This window comes from Salmo trutta, chromosome 22 (genome assembly GCF_901001165.1).
Source record: "Salmo trutta chromosome 22, fSalTru1.1, whole genome shotgun sequence".
NCBI classification, from domain to species: domain Eukaryota; kingdom Metazoa; phylum Chordata; class Actinopteri; order Salmoniformes; family Salmonidae; genus Salmo; species Salmo trutta.
In genome coordinates, this window is record NC_042978.1 from 20,668,494 (window position 1) to 20,688,703 (window position 20,210).

General features: G+C 43.8%; 1 protein-coding gene across 4 annotated transcripts; it reads left to right on the forward strand.

Moving 5' to 3' along the window:
- The first annotated feature begins 189 nt into the window (after nt 1-189).
- On the forward strand, nt 190-18,712 carry pak2b (p21 protein (Cdc42/Rac)-activated kinase 2b). Of its 4 annotated transcripts, none has more exons than XM_029707178.1 (16): nt 190-465; nt 6,265-6,334; nt 6,635-7,510; nt 13,397-13,503; nt 13,648-13,798; nt 13,886-13,917; nt 14,082-14,198; nt 14,312-14,450; nt 14,562-14,625; nt 14,775-14,823; nt 15,062-15,174; nt 15,364-15,481; nt 15,661-15,760; nt 16,895-17,091; nt 17,283-17,420; nt 17,602-18,712. In XM_029707178.1, the coding sequence occupies exons 3-16, from the start codon at nt 7,321-7,323 to the stop codon at nt 17,686-17,688; spliced, it is 1,602 nt and encodes a 533-aa protein (XP_029563038.1). In that variant the 5' UTR covers nt 190-465; nt 6,265-6,334; nt 6,635-7,320; the 3' UTR covers nt 17,689-18,712. The 4 variants fall into 4 exon arrangements, with proteins under 4 accessions (XP_029563038.1, XP_029563039.1, XP_029563037.1 ...); XM_029707179.1 differs by having other exon boundaries at nt 7,188-7,510; XM_029707177.1 differs by lacking the exon at nt 6,265-6,334 and having other exon boundaries at nt 7,188-7,510.
- The last annotated feature ends 1,498 nt before the right edge of the window (nt 18,713-20,210 follow it).

Here is a 20,210-nt window from a genome sequence, read left to right on the forward strand (position 1 = left end):
AAAGTAATGTACCATACATTGACTCTGCTGTAGGCCTATAGAAATGTAGAGTTGAACTACCTCAACCAAAATGCTGTTTGAACCTGGGTACCTTACCTTCACTAATAAACTATACTGCAGACAAGTTCTAATTTTTATCACCAGGAAAGTACACACAGAAACAAATAAATTACCAGACAGATCTTATCAATATGTAGTTGGTACCGTTTAATATAGTTGTTACATTAGTCGCTGGGGCGGTAGTTCCGCCTCCCCTTCGCCATAGTGGAATTATTGACGGGACGAACAGATTGAGGAAAAAGTTATGTAGGGAACTGAACTTTTGAAAACACAATGGATTACGCTGTGTAATTTATGCAAGCACTACATAATGTCATAACTCTTGTTTTACGTATGTACAAACGTTTTCATAGTGTCTAGGGATTGGACCCAAGTTATATTCATCTTTCCTGTGGAGTCTTTCTGGTAAGTTGCGAGTCGCAGAACAACGTCATTATCAGATAACGTAAAGACCGTTAGTGCTTGTCCTCGGTACCGACAATCGCTATCTAGCTAATCAATGCATTTATGTTGCTTATCAAATTAACATGTGTATTATCAAGCAGGGTTCGTTATTGTCTGGCATTCGCGCTATTGCACTTGGAGGACAAGCTTGCTAGCTAATTCACTCTCATGCACATTTCTGCTTTTCTAGCAGTGCTAGCTAACGTTAGTGTGTTAGTGTGTAATTAGACTTCTGTCTAACTGAACTCGGGTAACTGGAGAAAAAAAACTCGTAACTGTTAGCCTGGCTAACCTGCTTTAACTAGCTTAGTTGAATAGCTAAAATAATTAGCACTAATATAATCGTGGAATCAGCTAAATAGTTAGGCCTAACGTAGCTAGCAAGGTTCACTTGCAAGACGACCAAGCATCTGATCTTTCACTGTGACTTGCAAATACACAGTTGGAAGTACTGAGGTAAAGACAGTTTCAGGTTTGATATTCGCACTTTCAAACCACTTGAGCCACATAATCCAAATAAGTGTCATGATGTTGGAAAAATTGCGCACAACATTGCATAGATCTTATTTTCACGATTTGGACATTAATTCGCTTTCCAAAACGAATAAACGTGGAAATGTGAGCAGCATTTTGTATTCCTAGTTGAATTTGTTAGGGAGTGTAAACAAAGTACAAACTACTTTTTTTATCCCCAATTTCGTGTTATCGCTGCAACTCCTGTACGGACTCGAGAGGCAAAGGTCGAGAGCTGTGCTTCCTCCGAATCACAACCCAACCAAGTCACACTGCTTCTTGACACAATGCCCACTTAACCCGGTAGCCAGCCACACCAATTTGTCACCTCCATCAGCGTGCACTGCGCCCGGCCTGCCACAGGAGTCACTAGTGCACGATGGGACAAGGACATCCCTGCCAGCCAAACCCTCCTCTAACCCGGACGACACTGGGCCGATTGTGCGCCGCCCCATGGGTCTCCCAGTCGTGGCCGGCTGCGACAGAGCCTGGACTCGAACCCAGAATCTCTAGTAGCACAGCTACAGCTTAGACCACTGCGCCACTCAGGAGGCTCACAAACTTTTTTTTACATTTGAATTTCAATAGCCACTTGGCCATGTGACCTACTGACTTCAAGGTTCAGAATGTACACTCAGTGGGCCTACACAATGCACACCCTTTTTGTCCATTATCTCACATTTTTTACATTAATTTTTCAAACTTTTTCTAATTTCAAGGTCATGTGTACTACTTGACTCAAACAAGGTTGAGAATGTCCACTGACTACCCTTCTATATTGCACACCCTTTAGTTTGTCCATCTTCATCTCACATGATTTTACATGAATTTTTCAAAATGTTACATTTCAATAGCTCCTTGGTCATGTGACCTACTGACCTCAAACTACTTTCAGAATGTCCACGGACTGGCGGAGATGGGCGCTGCGAGGCGTCCAGTGTGGTAACGTGACCGATCCCGGAGAAGCTGGCGGGAGCCCCGGGGAGTGTTCTTTGAAGGGCATGGCGCCCTGGAATGGGTTCTCCCAAAGAGAGGGGCCCAAGTCCTGGAAAGCGTTGCGGTTCTGGCGGCGTCCGTTGAGCTCTCGCTGGTCCTTGAAAATCCGGAGCAGTCGCTCCATTGCCCTTCTCTCACCACCATTGTAAGTTTGTTGTAAGTTCATTGTGAGGCCCATCTCGCGGTCTCTTGTGCATGGTCTCTCAAGGGGCTGCGTGCGAGGGTTCGTCAGGGTGGTGTCTGTCGGCGGACAGATGGGGGGTTGGGTCAGGCGGTTGGTGGCGGCAACTCTGGACCCGCGCCGGACCCTTCTTGCGGATCTCCCCAGCTACAGTGCTCGCCGGCCCTGTTCGCGCTGGGTCTCCGGTGGGTCTCCAGCACCTAGCAGCTGATTTAGAGCTGGTGCGGACCAGGGGACTCCATCTGCTTTAATTAAAACAAAGCATCGCGAAGGCCAGAGGTGGGTGTTGTGATTTCTGCCCAGTGCTCTGAATGTCAAAGTGAAGAAATTCAATGAAGCGTGGGTAAACTGCGGGAGGAACAATGACTCTCTTAAGGAGTGCTTAGCCTTAGTAAGGTAGATAATGAGGTATCCCTCTAGCAGGGCTCTTCCAATCCCTCCCTGTATGTCACTTGTTTTCAGGTGTCGCTAATGATGCAAACCAAACGGGAGTTATCTCGGTAGTAGTCCGTACACAAAGAGAGTCCTGCAAATGGTGATGGCTGTCGATTGTTAATGGAAGGCAGCAGTCAGTCCTGGACTATGTGGCTTTTGGTCAAGCATGAAAATGTAAGGGCGGTTCCACCAGACTCAATGATTTGCTGCTGGGCTCTTGTAAACGAATCCTGACTTTGACAGGAAGCCAATCAGAGAATGATGGCTTTAACGCATACCTGGCTTTGGCTGGGAGGGGGAGTTGTCCTGGAAGTGTACTACTGGCATCAGTCTGATCACAGAGTGGCTGTGGTGAAACGTTTAAACACATGTCCCCCGTATACTTAGCTAGCTCTAAACCGTGAAGGTTTGAATCGAACGCTGGCTTTGGCTGGACCCGCTAACGGTGGAGCACTAAATGGAGATGGAATGTGCTTAGAGTTTATGGACACTGCCAGGTCTCAGGTCCGCCTGGGTGCGGGACTCTATACATTCTATGTGGGAGCTCTCCTCCATGCTCCTTGGAGCATGTAGTGGAGATGGCATGTGCCTTACCATTAGCTGACACTACCAAGCCTCAGGCTTGCCTCATTGCGGGACACCACACATTGTAGGTGGGGAGGTCTCTATGCTCACTAGACTCGAGATGGAGACTAAACCCATTGGCCCGCAGTGATAGGGCATTGCATGGATCTGGCTCATGCCCTACGAAGTGGGGAGAAGTATCTCCAGCTTGTCTTGGGAGGGAGGCCTACGTCTGATGTGGGTAGTACCATCCACACCCATTGATTTGCTGCGGACCCATATAACGGACAGAAGAAGCCTAGGTTCCCACTGGGCACGGATCACTGAATGTCAACTTGATGAAATTCAAAGGAGCATACCCACCTGTCGCAGTCGCACTCAAATCACCCAAGCACATTTGGTGTATGTGCTTGGCTGAGGAGCCAATGATGCAAAGCTACCATCTGTGTGAATCCCCCCTAAACGCAATGATACCGTAGCACCACGGATCTTGAGGTTGGCCCGGCATAGCCTGCCTCTTTTGGCAGGTGAGTAGAGCCGTTCGTGACGGGGTTGGGGTGCGGCTGGATGAGTTGCTGCCCCTCTCCTGATGTGCACCGCATGTTTGTGGGGAACCTGGTGCTAAATCACTCATAGATGACCTGATTCTGGGTCAGGGTTTCGTACGTAGCAGAACAGCTCACTCGCTGCGATGTATGAAGTCAGCCCTCGATCCAAACTTTTGTCGGGGACAGAAGGCGTCTTCCTCCACCATCCTCCTTCTTTACTTACAGGTTACCAGGTGCACGCAGAAGGGCCAGAGGTCAGACACAGAGTGTGAGAGAGCCCAGGCAGGTAGGTAGAAGGTGTAAGAAATTGACATGGGCCTCTGGATAGGTAGGGGGCTAGGTGGTGGTCGCTCATCTGCCTGGGCCCATCCTCTGATGGGACTGTGGAAGTCAAAGGTGCACGAGGAGGCCTTCATCAAGGTGGGGTGCACTCAGAGTCCGAGCAGGGGCGGCCGGACTCGAGGGCTGGGGGCAGCACTCCGGCCATGGAGGTTGGAGTGGGGACTTAGTCTCAGAGTGAAAAAAGCAGGCGGGTCACCAGGTGCACAGAGACTGTTTCGGATTACCAGGTGCACATGGTTCCTGACAGCGGGAATATAGATGTCTTGGTGTCCGGGAAGGGGTACTTAAGTGTGGTTGCCCCAGTTTGCCTGATGGGCAAGGTTATGGAGACGGCTGAGCCCCGGCCAGGGCGCGGTAATGGGTGACGCCCAGTGAGAGGAGCGTTGACCGGGTAGGGAGAGTAGGTGTGGAGGCCTGGAGGTCTGTAGTTCCAGGGAGTAAGTTATACACACTCAGGGGCAGGGAGGGAGTGTAGGCCTAGAGGCCTGGAGTTCAGAGGTCACCAGGTCAATGGGGGCCTGCCTGGAGGTCAGGAAGGCCCCAGGGGGAATGCCCAAGTGAATAGGTGTGTGAGTGACACTGTCCTTCAGGGGAGCAGAGCAGGCAATTAATGTAAAAACTTCTGAGATGAAAAATGGACAAACTAAGGTGTGCAATATAGAAGGGTAGTCAGTGGACATTCTGAACCTTGTTTGAGGTCAGTAGGTCACATCAAATCAAGTTGTATTTAGACCTTACAGTGAAATGCTTATTTACAAGCCCTTAACCAACAATGCAGTTTTAAGAAAATCCCTACAAAAGTAAGAGATAATAAATAATTAAAGAGCAGCAGTAAATAACAAAAACATGACCAAGGAGCTATTGAAATGAGAAAGTTTACAAAATGTATCTAAAAACATGTGAGGTGAGAATGGACAAACTAAAGAGTGTGCAATGTGTAGGCCCACTGAGTACATTCTGAACCTTGTATGAGGTCAGTAGTTCACATGACCAAGGAGCAATTGAAATGTAAAATTGTAAAAAATATATGTAAAATCACCTGAGATGAAAAGGGACAAACAAAAGGGTGTGCCATATAGAAGGGACATTCTGAACCTTGGTTGAGGTCAGTAGGTCACATGACCAAGGAGCTATTGAAATTAGAAACATTGAAAATTAATATAAAATCACATGAGATTAAAATGGGCAAACAAAAGTTTGTGCTACATGTAAGGCTACTCAGTGGAAATTCTGACAGCAGTTTGAGGGTTGTAGGTCACATGACCAGAGAGCTATTTGAATTTTATTTTTTATTTTTTTAATTGTAAAATCTCATGAGATGCAAATTGACACAAAAGGTTGTGCAGTAGGCCCACTGAGTGTACATTATGAACCTTTTTTGAGGTGTTGGTCCCATGACCAAGGCGCTATTGAATTTCAAAAATGAAAGTAAATAATTTTAAAATAGTGTGAGATATAAACCAACAAAAAAAGTGTGTGCAATGTGTGTCTATGCCACCGGGTTAGCTAGGACCAGTTTTGAAAGTTTTAGGAGTAATGGTTAAAGATCTATTGAAATTTGAAAATGTTGATTTGTCACTATGTTGACGGTCCCTAACTGCTGTTGGTGGACATAAGGAAAACTACAGGTGAATATCCGTGTAATATCCAACCTGAATCTGTCTTTACCTCTGTGTTGGGTGTCGGGGTGATCTGGAATGTAGAAATGGCTAACGTTACTATGTTGCACATTTCAGAAACCTTGGCCTAATGTTAGGTAAATGGTATTGAATGTGTGGAGTGTGGCTCAGTTGGTAGAGCATGGTGTTTGCAACGCCAGGGTTGTGGGTTTGATTCCCACGGAGGACCAGTACGAAAAAAAAAAGAAAAAAATGTATGCATTCACTACTGTAAGTCTCTCTGGATAAGAGCTAAATGACTAAAATGTAAAAACAATGGAGTGAGAGAATGTATATGTATGCCTCTATCTTCTCTAACGTTACTGATCTTGAAAGTTGATTATGATGGTCATCATACACAGTCCATTTATTGTGTTTCTCGATAGTCTGACATTGCTTCCTCTCTTCATTTACTCTCTATCATCTGCACCGATCTGAGAAGATGAATAGATGTGAGAACAATAGTGGAATCGGATGTCCTCCAATTAATTGGCTTTCCCCTTGCCACTTCTCTCATAATTAGATGGCGATAGCAAAGGATACAAATGACAGGGAGACAGTGCCACACTGGTGATGCTGCTTCTTTACTTAAGGTATTCCCTCCCTATCTCTACTACATCAATTATTAAACCTCTAAAAACCCACCACAGTCTGCACTCGCAGTGCTTTCCTTAGCTCTGTATCCCACACCTTTCTGATAAATGACTGATTGCAGTATATTCTAGACCCTACGGATCTTGTCAAGTCCCTACATATCACCTCTGCACCACAACTTATCCAGTGTTGTTGTCCCCTGCCCCCTCCTTCCATAGACACAGAATTATGTTTAGAGTGTGAATGAGTATGCTATGATGATAATATATGAAATATGGTCTATACTCAAATCTCTCCAGAATCTCAGTGGAATGCTGAAAACATGCCAGGGAGAAAATGACCTCTGCAGGACAGAGCTTCCTGTCTACATAAATGTGCTCCTCTACTGTGTAAAGTCAGTGTCACCTACAAAGATGTACTGTATAGAGACCTCTAGTGCCCATAGCCCATTTTAACATGGGCAATGCCAACTGGGTGGGAAGGATTACAATTTCATCCAGGTCACCAGGAGGGATCAGCCAACTAATTATACTTGTGAGCACACATTCCATAAGTGCAGCTGACAGTAAATTGCCAACCTTGGCTTTACACCTGTTCAAACAACACTCGTAGAAGTACTAGAAGAAGAAAATGTTCGACTTCCAAATGGAGATGGCCTCAATGGTGCTGCCCCTGCTCTCACAGGTGCCATAATCGGACAGATACAACTTTGCGATATCTACACATCTCTATGGTGTCCACAAAACTGAACTGGCCTCCAAAAGCAAAACCACCTATTATGTAATGTGCATGTGTTCTTGTTCACCTGTCATTTGTGTGGTCAAGCTGATTATGTCTCTGTTTGTCTTGCAGATATCACTCTGCGCTCTCCTATTCTGATTCCCATTCCTGATCTCTCTGCACACACCTCTGTCTATTCCACGCACTCTCACTCCCTGTCTGTCTCTTTCTGTTACCCTCTCTGTCCTCCCCCCTCCCTGTGGCCATGTGTGATAACGGTGATCCCGAGGACAAGCCCCCGGCCCCCCCGGTCCGGATGAGCAGCACCATCTTCAGCACAGGCTCCAGCAAGGACCCACTCTCAGCCAATCACAGCTCCAAGCCCCTGCCCTCGGTTCCAGAGGAGAGGAAACCCCGCAACAAGATCATCTCCATTTTCTCAGGCGCAGAGAAAGGTCAGAAGAGTCCATAGAGGTGGGGCACTGGGAGAGGCTCTAAAGCGTGGGTCGGCTGTCCTATTTTATTTTTTTAACACTAGAGAACCACTGGGCCTCGAGGGACCCCCCCTTCAAGCTAATGAATAGTCATTCTGGCTGTAACGTTCTAACAGTGTAATTAATACATTTCATAAACAAGGTTTCCATCCAACCTTTTTATGCGAGAAAAGTCGACAAAACACGCTAGACAAGGTGAGATCTTTTTATTTCGTAAAACGAATTATGCAAGAAATGTCGGTGGAAATGGTTTTATGAGCAAATATTCATGTAATAACCATCATATCGAAGTAGACCTCCCACTACAACTCGGGAAAGCATGACGTTTTTTAGGCTACAGATGAAATAAGTTATGATGAACTTCACAGGGTGGTGAAAGTGCACGATGATGAGCTTGATGCTCAGTTCCAATAAATATCAAGGGTCTTATTCTGGTGACATGATCATCGATGCTTGGCTGCCGTTTGACAAATACAAATAACTTCGCTCTTTTGTCCATAATAGTCTCATCATGTATGCTATACCCGCACTGTGTCTGCGAGCTGTTGGCTAGAGTGCACGTGCCAACACCAGAGTTGGCACACTTGCTATGTAATGCAAATTTATTTTTTAAATGTGCATTACACATAGTTGAAAATGCGATGGAAACCCATTTAACTTGTCTTTTTTATTCGGTACATGGGAATTTAACTGCAAAAGGTATTTTTATGTGCACTATGTCATCACCCACAGCCTTTTATCCACAACAAGTCACTTTGATGCAAACATATCTCCGGTGGGAAAATACGCATATCATTTTTATGCAGATTTTAGAATATTCGCATTCAGAAATCTGTCACCAATTGGATGGAAACCTAGCTATATATGCTATCACAAAAATAATAATTTGGTTGTGTTTATGAATGTCTTAGATAACATTAGAACATGAAATATATATATATATATATATATATATATATATATATATATATATATATATATATATATATATATATATATATATATATATATAGGCAAGTCAGTTAAGAACAAATTCTAATTTACAATGACGGCCTACCCCGGCCAAATCCGGACGGCGCTGGGCCAATTATGCGCTGCCCTATGGGACTCACAAACACGGCCGGATGTGATACAGCCTGGATTTGAACCAGGTACTGCAGTGACGCCTCTTGTACTGAGATGCAGTGTCTTAGACCACTGCGCCACTCGGGAATAAAATGTATTGAACACTTGAATGTGTTTTTTGTGTTTTTATATATAGCCTACAGGAGCAGAAACAAATGAAAATGCTATTGTGTTATTTGAAATATATATATATTGCAGTACCTGGTTCAAATCCAGGCTGTATCACATCCGGCCGTGTTTGTGAGTCCCATAGGGCAGCGCATAATTGGCCCAGCGCCGTCCGGATTTGGCCGGGGTAGGCCGTCATTGTAAATTAGAATTTGTTCTTAACTGACTTGCCTAGTTAAATAAAGCTAAATAAATTAAACTATTTGTTGAATGCCTTTGTGACAACTATGAAACATGAAGCATAGGCTATGTGTTGGAACATAGTAACAGCTTATTTTTATAACAACAAAAAATACCCCAAACACCAAGATGCACGGTCAGGTCAGCAAGACGCGTGTCAAATATCGGTAGCCTAAACATCATTATAAGCGCCAAGTGTGCTTAATAAATAGTGTAAATCATCAAAAAAGCAATGATGGTATTATAATGAATGTGTGTGACAGCAGTCAAATATGATCAGCTTGTGCTTACATGGCGTGCGTCTAAACGCAATGGCCTCATGTCACAAAAACAACGAAAGCTGCTGAGTGCGTTGCTGAGGTTTTTGCTTGTAGGGTCCTCTCTCTCAGTGATGACATTTTGTGCTGATAGTCCCGTAGCATTGTCACCGGCTTATTCTATCCAAACCAAACGGTGCCGTCCCTTCCTCTCTCACCGTTCCATTTGGTGGTGGCGCGGGCACCTGCTCATTGCACCATTCATTTTCATTTTTTTTACTTAGGCCTCAGAGGTGTATTTTCAGGAGAATAAGAATAAGAATCATCAGAGATTATTAATTTCTTCCCCACTATCTGAGCTGTTTGCATTCAGATTTTGCAGCAACGCTGACACAGCATGTGCATCCAATCATCTTGGTCTTCTTGCCATTGTAAATGACGCACACTTTCACTGTGTACTCCAAGTAGGCCAGAGTAGACTTATAAGACTGCTTGGATTCAATGGGCTGATAGAGGGTACATAGCATTTTGAAATGAGATAAATCAATACAATAGAATGGCCTGCCTTGTTCTTCATTCACAATTGGTGATTTACAAAATTTGCCATTGTTAGCTTCCCCTCGGTAATCAACTCACCCTTTCTCACCCATCATACTCTCATTTATTTAATTTGTTGTGTGACGTTAGTCTCTGTATAGTTTAGCTTAGGTTCAGTTTTGAGACAATTATTGGGGTGATTATCAACTGGGCACGGCACCTCCAACTGCCGGGAGAAGGAGGGGATCAGGCCCTACTGTCGCGACGGGGGGCAACGGGGGGCAACGGGGAAAACCATTCAAAAAATGACATGCCCTCCTAAAACTGGTTATAACTCCAGTTCTGCATGTGATATTAAGATTCTAGTAAAGAACAAGAAGGCCTGCAAACTGTTAAAGCTCCCAATTCACGGCTTTGTTGACAATGTTTCCATCTAACAGATTGTGCTTACATCCCAAAATATACATATTTCACCTCGCATGACCATTACGCACATGACACATGGTGGGTGTAAAAACTATTTTGATATCAATGAGATTGGCACATGTGGTAGTTACAAAAAAGTATATATATTTACAAAATGTAGTAGAGTAGGAGACCTGGAAGGCAAGACAAATCAAAGTCACATTCATGTAAGAAATGGTCTGATTTAAAACTCTTGGTTCAAACTCTTGGTTCAGACCTTTTAGGAGACATAGTACACATGGTGAATTCAATACAATAGTATTGAGATTATCAGTACCCCCCCCGGAGTCTTAACAGGTTTGATACAAATGTATCTCAGAGAGCTAATCTTGTGACGAGCCTCCATGAAATGCGCAGCCACAGGGTTTCTCTGGTCAAGGGTCCTGATATTACTCCTTGTTTTCAGAGATTCTTTCGTTTTTCCTACATAGCATAGATCACACACTTGATCAGTTATATCTCATTTTTTGTGGAACACGTAATGATGTCCTTAATCTTAACGGTCTGGCCTGTAATAGGGTGATTGAACATTGTGCATTTGTTCGTAAAGTTACACTGGTTACATTGGCCACATCTATAATTACCGTTCGGCACATTGTCTTGGAAAGTACTACGTGACACTGGTGGAAGATCCGATATCACCACCATTTGATTGATGTTAGAGGCGCGTTTGAAGACTACCTGTGGGGGTTGTTTAAACGTCTTTTCCAGTTGTGGCTCAAGATGTGGGGAGTACTGAAGGAAGCACTGAACGCATTGGTCAGGAGGGTGGTCAGGAGGGCGGGGGGGTTTGGACGTGAGGCTGTCAACCTGGGTTATATTTTTATAACGATCTCTTGCGTCATGCAGCCATTCCTCTGGGTAACCCCGCTGTCGTAGATGCTCATCCAGGTAGTCGGCTTGTTTGTCATAGTCACTCTGTGTACTACAAATCTTGCGTATGCAACTGTATTGGGGCAGCAGGTAGCCTAGTGGTTAGAGCATTGGGCCAGGGAACCAAAAGGTTGCTGGATCGAATCCCCGAGCTGACAAGGTAAAACTCTGTCGTTTTGCCCCTGAGCAAGGCAGTTAACCCACTGTTCCCCAGGTGCCGAAGACGTGGATGTTGATTAAGGCAGCCCCACGCACCTCTTTGATTCAGAGGGGTTCGGTTAAATGCGGAAGGCACATTTCAGTTGAATGCATTCAGTAGGTATACCCCTTTCCCCTATTAGCTGATGGGGAGGCTATTTTTTAGGAAAGTATTCAGATCCCTTGACTTTTTTCCACATTTTGTGTTTGGACCATGATAGTCCGTTGATGTGGACACCAAGGAACTTGAGGCTGTCTCACCATTGTCAGTGATCAGGCTGTTGTGTCGTCAGCAAACTTAATTATGGTGTTGACTGTGTGGCCAAACACGACTCCGTAGTAAGTCTAGGGTTTCCGGGATGATGGTGTTGATGTGAGCCATGACCAGTCTTTCAAAGCACTTCATGGCTACCGACCTGAGTGCTACGGGGCGGTAATCATTTAGGCAGGTTACCTTTGCTTTCTTGAGCACAGAGACTTTGGTGGTTTCCTTGAAACGTATAGGTATTACAGACTTGGTCAGGGAGAGATTGAAAATGTCAATCTGACACCCAATAGTACTCCTTACGTTTTGACAGGGAAATGGTCCATTTCACACAGTTGTCAAGATAACATTCCTGCCTCTGATCTGGCGGACTCACTAAACACAAATGCTTTGTTTGTAAATTATTTCTGAGTGTTGGAGTGTGCCCCTGGCTATTCGTCAATAAAAAAATAAAATGAAAATTGATATAAGGAAGTTGAAAAGACTTATACTTTTACTTTTGTTATTTAAGTACATTTTAGCAATTCCATGTACTTTTGATACTTAAGTATATTTAAAACCAAATACTTTTAGACTTTTACTCAAGTAGTATTTTACTGGGTGACTTTCACTTTTACTTGAGTTATTTTCTATTAAGGTATCTTTACTTTTACTCAAGTATGACAATTGAGTATGTTTTCCACCACTGCCGTCTGGTCACTGTACCATAAAGGCTTGATTGGTGGAGTGCTGCAGAGATGGTTGTCCTTCTGGAAGGTTCTCCCATATCCACAGATGAACTCTGGAGCTCTGTCAGAGTGACCATCGGGTACTTGGTCACTTCCCTGACCAAGGCCCTTCTCCCCCGATTGCTCAGTTTGGCCGGGCAGCTAGCTCTAGGAGAGTCTTGGTGGATCCAAACTTATTCCATTTAAGAATGATGGAGGCCACTGTGTTCTTGGGGACCTTCAATGCTGCAGATATTTTTTTGTACCCTTCCCCAGATCTGTGCCTCAAAATCCTGTCTCGGAGCTCTACGGTCAATTCCTTCAACCTCATGGGTTGGTTTTAGCTCTGACATGCACTGTCAAATGTGGGACCTTATATAGACAGGTGTGTGTCTTTCCAAATCATGTCCAAACAATTGAATTTACCACAGGTGGACTCCAAGTTGTAAAAATATCTCAAGGATGATCAACGTAAACAGGATGTACGTGAGCTCAGTTTGAAGTCGCATAGCAAAGTGTCTGAATACTTATGTAAAAACAGTATTTCTGTTTAGAATTTTTACTACATTTGCAAAAAAGTCTAAAAACCTGTTTTCACTTTGTCATTATGGGGTATGGTGTGTAGATTGTTAAGGAATTTTTTGATTTAATCCATTTTAGAATGAGGCTGTAACGCAAGAAAATGTAGAAAAAGTCAAGGGGTTTGAATACTTTCCGAATGCACTGTAGGGTGGAAGCTGTCTCCACGTAAAAGGGAATTCCTGTCCGTTGGCTTCCTTTATAGGTCTGTGCTAAAGCACCCCCCTTCCTCTTAATCAAAATGTCAAGAAAGATTCTAACAACTACAGTGTGTTAAATAGACTTATGTAGGAAAAGTCTCAAGGACAGAGAGGGGCATGACTTTAAAAATGGCACAGTAATAAAAAAAAATGACATTCATGAGCAGTCTTATCCAGTGGAGGTAGAGGTTGAATTTTGGTCTTTCAATTTGTCTATCCATTGTTGGATCTGATTACGTTTCAGCCCATTTATTAACAGAGGATATAATGATGGTTTCTTGATTGACTTTCAGGTGGTAGAAAGAAAGACCGGGACAAAGAACGACCAGAGATCTCTCCGCCTTCAGACTTTGAACACACCATCCACGTTGGCTTTGATGCTGTCACTGGGGAGTTCACTGTGAGTAGCCACACTTTCCTCCAACTCTTCATCTCTTACTCCAGGTATACTCAAATCCCAGCCTGGATGGATGTAGTACTGCTAGTTTTCTTAGTTGATTGACCCCCCCCCCCCCCCCCCCCCCCCAATCCTCCTTGCTGATAGGGCATGCCAGAGCAATGGGCACGACTTCTCCAGACATCAAACATCACCAAGTCCGAGCAGAAGAAGAACCCACAGGCTGTTCTCGACGTGCTCAAATTCTATGACTCTACGGGCAACGGCCGCCAGAAATACCTCAGTTTCTCCTCCTCTGGTGAACTTTCATATGGATTAGACCTGACTGTTTTCTGTTTGTTACAGACTTTTTAAAGATTGCATTTTTTTCCCCTTTCATTTTTAGAAAAGGATGGTTTCCCCACAGGACCCCAGTCTGTAAGTACTAAATTTGTTTTAGTGATGACTTACTAGCTACTTGAATAATATGGTGCTGCGATTTCTTGTTCCTTGACCTCGCTCATGGCAGCCCAGAAAATATGTGAAAGAAATATGTGTGGGCTATGTATGAAATGTGTGTTATATCTTCTATTTTGCATTAGCCGGTCAAAAATGTCACGGAACCCTCATCGACCAATATCAAGGACATTGATGATGATGATGATGATGATGAAGCTCCCCCACCCATTGTGGCACCACGTCCAGAATACACTAAGAGTGTGAGTCATTTTGAATGGAGCTCACAACCTCAACTTCTCTTTCGCTCTTGCTCTCTTTCGACCTTATTCTCTCATGCTTATTTATTGTGTGTGCCTTGTGTGTTGGCCTGCAGTTGTACACTCGCTCCGTCATTGACCCCATCCCCATCCCCGCTCCAGCCACATGTCCAGATGGAGACTCGGCCTCCAAGGCTGTAGACAGACAGAAGAAGAAGGGAAAGATGTCAGACGAGGAGATCATGGACAAACTGAGTAAACAAACTATATTTTTTACAATAGCAATGTTACAGGTAGTTATTAAGACCCGTTTGTCAGGGGAAATCAGTATTGGTCTGGTCTGTATAATCATATATTTGCCCTCAGGAACTATAGTCAGCATTGGAGATCCCAAAAAGAAGTACACGAGATATGAAAAAATTGGACAGGGGTAAGTGTACGTTTATTTAAAGGTGGTAATTGGGGTGTATTTGAGTGCAGTGTGTATGAGGCCTTATTTGTGCATGGGGAGAGTGTGTGTGACAGAGGTGTTTGTGTGTCCGAGTTATAAAAAAATATGTAAACATTGTCCACACACAGGGCTTCGGGGACGGTGTACACAGCCATTGATGTTGCCACAGGACAAGAGGTAAAGGGGAATTAAGGGTTGTCATTGGTCGACTGACCGGGGATTGATGCATAGAGGAGAATAAGTGAAAGGAAGGAAATATTGAAAGAGTAGAGGAATGACGACAAGAGCCAGAAATGGGGAAAGAGTTTGAGAACTGTTAACCTGGCAGCAGATGAGAAATTGCAGGATAACTAATCACTCACCCATTTTAGAGGCTCATGTTGAACGTTTCATTCTTTCTGGGTGTTTTTCACAGGTGGCCATTAAACAGATCAACCTACAGAAGCAGCCCAAGAAGGAGCTGATCATAAATGAAATTATGGTGATGAAAGAGTTAAAGAACCCGAATATTGTCAACTTCGTAGACAGGTAATAGAATGGTCAAATATATAATTAACCTTAACATCACTAACTTTGGTGTCAGTTCGATGTACCAAACCTAACCTCCTGGTGATGGTGAGACTCTAGAGGTCCTGGAACACATTTGGTGTACAATTTTTTACAATACAATATATCCTAATGACCTCTGGCTTTGGTGCCTGTGTGTGTTTATGTCAGTTTCCTGGTGGGAGAGGAGCTCTATGTGGTGATGGAGTACTTGGCTGGTGGCTCGCTGACTGATGTGGTGACAGAGACCTGCATGGACGAGGCTCAGATAGCTGCTGTCTGCAGAGAGGTGACCAGCTCTTATACGGCACACAGCGTTAGCCTTTACATATTTAACCTTTAACACTGGCTTGGTGAGAAACTTGTGTGTGTTTGTTGACTGTTTTTTCCTTCATAACCATCCCTCTCTCTGTGTGTCTCTCTCTCCCTCCCTCTCTCCCTCCCTCTCATTGGTTTCCCCATCTGAAGTGTTTACAAGCACTGGAGTTCCTTCATGCGAACCAGGTCATCCATCGTGACATCAAGAGTGACAACGTGCTACTGGGGATGGATGGCTCTGTCAAGCTCAGTGAGTCTCCCTCTACCCCCTAAACAACCCCAGGCTGGCCATGGTCTATGTAGAGTTGTAGAGGAAGTAAAAGCACTAATAGTTGTGGGTAGATATTTACCTTATTGACAGTGGTATTGGTGCGTGAGTCAGCTGTTTGTTCACCCGCACATGCCCACAATTGCTAATAACCCATCCTTAACTGCTCGACTATATGTGATAAAGTGAATATCTGAGGCCCACACCCGACCCTAACCCGCTAATATAGAAAATGCGCTGTAGGCTACCTGTAGTCAGAGACAGCAGATTGATTTTTTTGACAAGGGGGGCAGGATTTGTTTTTCCTGATTTAGATATGTTTCTGCTTATAATATCCTACATTTTGGTAGTCAAGCTTCTCTTCTGTCATTATAGGTTGCCCTAGAAGACTAAATAAATCCTTGTACCCCAGAATGTCATAAATAATTTGAATTAAAAAGCTGATAGTATTTCAACCACATAAAATCCAAGCTGATGTCATTTGGAAATTTTACACAGAAAATCATTCCCATTTATTTATTTGTTACTGCATTTTCTCCCAGGTCCCTAAACGTCTTTGCGCTGCAAAAATAAGCAGAGATGATAGAGAGAACTTTACCGATGTCAACTAGATTGAAGCATTGAGTCCATCGATATATTACATTTTCTGTTGAGTAAGGGTTTATTTAGTCTTCTAGGGCACCATAAAATGACAAAAGAGAAGCTACATGTATATAATTATAGACACTTGATTAACAAATAGCCTACCAAAATGTTTGAAAGTATAAGCAGAAACTTATCTAAATTGGGCACACAAAAAATATCCTGCACCCCCTGTCAAAAAATCCTTCTTTGACTGTAGCCTACAGCACATTTTCTATATTAGCGGGTTAGGGTCGGGTGCGGGCCTCAGATTTACACTTAAAGTCAGGCAGTTGAGGATGGGTTATTAGCAATTGCAGGCGGGTGAACAAATAGCTGACCCATCGAACCACTAATCTACATCCTATGAAAGAGAAGTACCATTTTAGCAAGGATAGTTAACAAATGATTATTATGCTAGTGCTGCTGTTTGTAGTGCTAACATTCTGTCTCCATCTCTCTCTGAGTTGTCCCACCTCCCTTCTCTTTGTGCAGCCGATTTTGGTTTCTGCGCCCAGATAACTCCAGAGCAGAGCAAGCGCAGCACCATGGTGGGCACGCCTTACTGGATGGCACCTGAAGTGGTGACCCGGAAGGCATATGGGCCAAAGGTTGATATCTGGTCCCTGGGCATCATGGCCATTGAGATGGTTGAGGGGGAGCCTCCATACCTCAATGAGAACCCGCTAAGAGTAAGTGAACCGTAGAGTAGCACCCTTCTAAAATGCCATTTCTTTGTTTTATTGTATCATAGTGCATCAGATGCTAGTTCCATAGTGATACAAGACTGACATGGATGTAACAGGCAGACATTTCCAGCACATTTGTAAGGTATCTCACATTTCTAGTCTTCCCCTCTGCACTCTCTCCTCTCCTCCCCAAGGCACTGTACCTGATTGCTACCAATGGCACTCCAGAGCTGCAGAACCCAGAAAAGCTGTCCCCCATCTTCAGAGACTTCCTTAACCGCTGCCTAGAAATGGATGTGGAGAAGAGAGGCGGGGGAAAAGAGCTGCTGCAGGTGATCCCCCCTTTTATCTATGGCTTCCCATGTGATTTGCTCTTCTACTCTTGTGTCAACTTGATTGGTTGGATGTGGCTGTATATGCCTCCATCATTACACCATCTGCATGTACTACAATAGAGATGAGCTCCAATGTTAACCTTACTCTCTTTTTCCTCCCTCTTTCCTGTTTGTCTAGCATCCCTTCCTGAAGCTGGCAAAGCCCCTCTCCAGTCTTACACCTCTCATCTTGGCTGCTAAGGAGGCCATGAAAGGCAACCATTAACCAAACAAACAACCATGCCTTCCCATGCTGTGCCAGATTTGAGGTTTTGTGCCAGACAATAGACTGAGTGACAACCCAACTCTATATGCTCCAGCCTGATAAGCCCTGACAAACCTCACTGTGAAGAAGTCCAAAAACATCCAGAGCACAACCCATCGCTGACCATATGAACTCTTTGATTCTCACTCAAACGTTTGAAGACAACTCAAATAAAAGTGCTTATTTTCAGATCCAGGCTTAGTTATTTGTACAAGAAAAAAAAATGTTGGGGCTAGATTAGTATTTAACATGGAATTAAGATATCTAGTTCTTACTTTTTGGAAGAAATATTACTGCCTTAAACAAATGCAAAACATAGCCTAATGTATTGTTGATTGTGTCAAATTATTTTCCCATAATTGTTTTTTTCTTTGTAATTTTTCCTTTCCAGCTTGTTAGTGTCCTCTTAAGCATTTTGATACTTGAATTTCATTTGTGTCCCCACTGTGATCACGTTAAGGGCCTCTCACTTAATGAAACTGTTATTCCCACCTGGTGCCACATTTAATCTTTGGTCTTTTCTCATTTGTTATAGGACAGACATTCCAAAACATTCCCATTATTACAGTGAATATGGTGATATTGATGATGATATAGGGTTGCCTCATTTGGTAGTGCTACCATCATTTTCCTCCTGTGTCATTAGTCCCTTGGTAGTAGATGTGCACCCTTATGGGCAAATTCAATGGAAGAATGACAGGGTTTATTCTTGCTTGGGCCAACGTTCTTTGTTCTCATTTTTTTTGCTATATTGTATATGTCAAATTCTGTACTTTTTGTGTATTTAGGACTGTAGCTTAAAAATGTGCTTGTTCATATGTATATTGTGTACCTAACTAGACGGAAAACAGTGGATATCAGGCCGGGTACCTTTTTTGTAGGCTAGAAAAGACAATGTATATTTACTGTTTCTTTTTTTCTATTTGGATTACTAACAATCTGACAATTGTCTGCAAATTCAAATAAATGCAGCTTTTTGTCCTTATTGTTGATTTAAGAATTATTATTTCTGTATACTATGACTCTAACTTCAATGGAGACTCGTGAAAGCCACACTTTGTAAGATACCGTCAAAGAGTGGGCTCAAGGAATGACACTCCAAGAGAGCATTATTTTTAAACAAGATTTGGAGCTATTACATTTTGTTAAAGTAGGCCAAGAAAAACAAACGTCCTCATGATTTTGTCTTTTCCCTTATGTATGCATCTATAATAAGTCAGATTGTTCAAAGTCAAGGGTTGTTTCATGAATTGAAAATGTTACAGAATGAATGTGTGTGTAGATAAACCTGGGTAACTCCCACTACTATAGATGGGAGTATGTCCAGGCAGACCCATTTTACTAGCAAGAACCTGGCACAGGTACTGGACCTGGACTGAGAGGGTAAGTTGTACAAGAATCTGACACACACACTCTTGATCTAAACTCAGCAAAAAAAGAAATGTCCCTTTTTCAGGACCCTGTCTTTCAAAGATAATTTGTAAAAATCCAAATAACTTCACAGATCTTCATTGTAAAGGGTTTTAACACTGTTTCCCGTGCTTGTTCAATGAACCATAAACAATTAATGAACATGCACCTGTGGAACGGTCGTTAAGACACTAACAGCTTACAGAAGGTAGGCCATTAAGGTCAGAGTTATGAAAACTTAGGACACTAAAGATGCCTTTCTACTGACTGAAAAACACCAAAAGAAAGATGCCCATGGTCCCTGCTCATCTGTGTGAACGTGCCTTAGACATGCTGCAAGGAGACATGAGGACTGCAGATGTGGCCAGGGCAATAAATTGCAATGTCCGTACTGTGAGACGCCTAAGACAGCGCTACAGGGAGACCGGACTGACAGCTGATCTGCAGTGGCAGACCACGTGTAACAACACCTGCACAGGATCGGTACATCCGAACATCACACCTGCGGGACAGGTACAGAATGGCAACAACAACTGCCTTAGTTACACCAGGAACGCACAATCCCTCCATCAGTGCTCGGACTGTCCGCAATAGGCTGTGAGAAGGCTGGACTGAGGGCTTGTAAGGCAGGTCCTCACCAGGCATCCCCTGCAACAACGTCGCTTATGGGCACACACCTACCGTCGCTGGACCAGACAGGACTGGCAAAAAGTGCTCTTCACTGACGAGTCGCGGTTTTGTCTCACCAGGGGTGATGGTCGGATTCGCGTTTATCGTTGAAGGAATGAGCGTTACACCGAGGCCTGTACTCTGGAGCGTGATCAATTTGGAGATGGAGGGTCCGTCATGGTCTGGGGTGGTGTGTCACAGCATCATCGGACTGAGCTTGTTGTCATTGCAGGCAATCTCATCGCTGTGTGTTACAGGGAAGATCCTCCTTCCTCATGTGGTACCCTTTCTGCAGGCTCATCCTTACATGACCCTCCAGCATGACAATGCCACCAGCCATACTGCTCATTCTGTGTGTGATTTCCTGCAAGACAGGAATGTTAGTGTTCTGCCATGGCCAGCGA

Coding starts and splice junctions, on each gene's coding strand:
- pak2b (XM_029707178.1), top strand. CDS start 7,321: ATGTGTGATAACGGTGATCCCGAGGACAAGCCCCCGGCCCCCCCGGTC. Junction 14,824..15,061: donor ATGTTGCCACAGGACAAGAG/GTAAAGGGGAAT, acceptor TGTTTTTCACAG/GTGGCCATTAAACAGATCAA. Junction 17,421..17,601: donor GGGGAAAAGAGCTGCTGCAG/GTGATCCCCCCT, acceptor CTGTTTGTCTAG/CATCCCTTCCTGAAGCTGGC.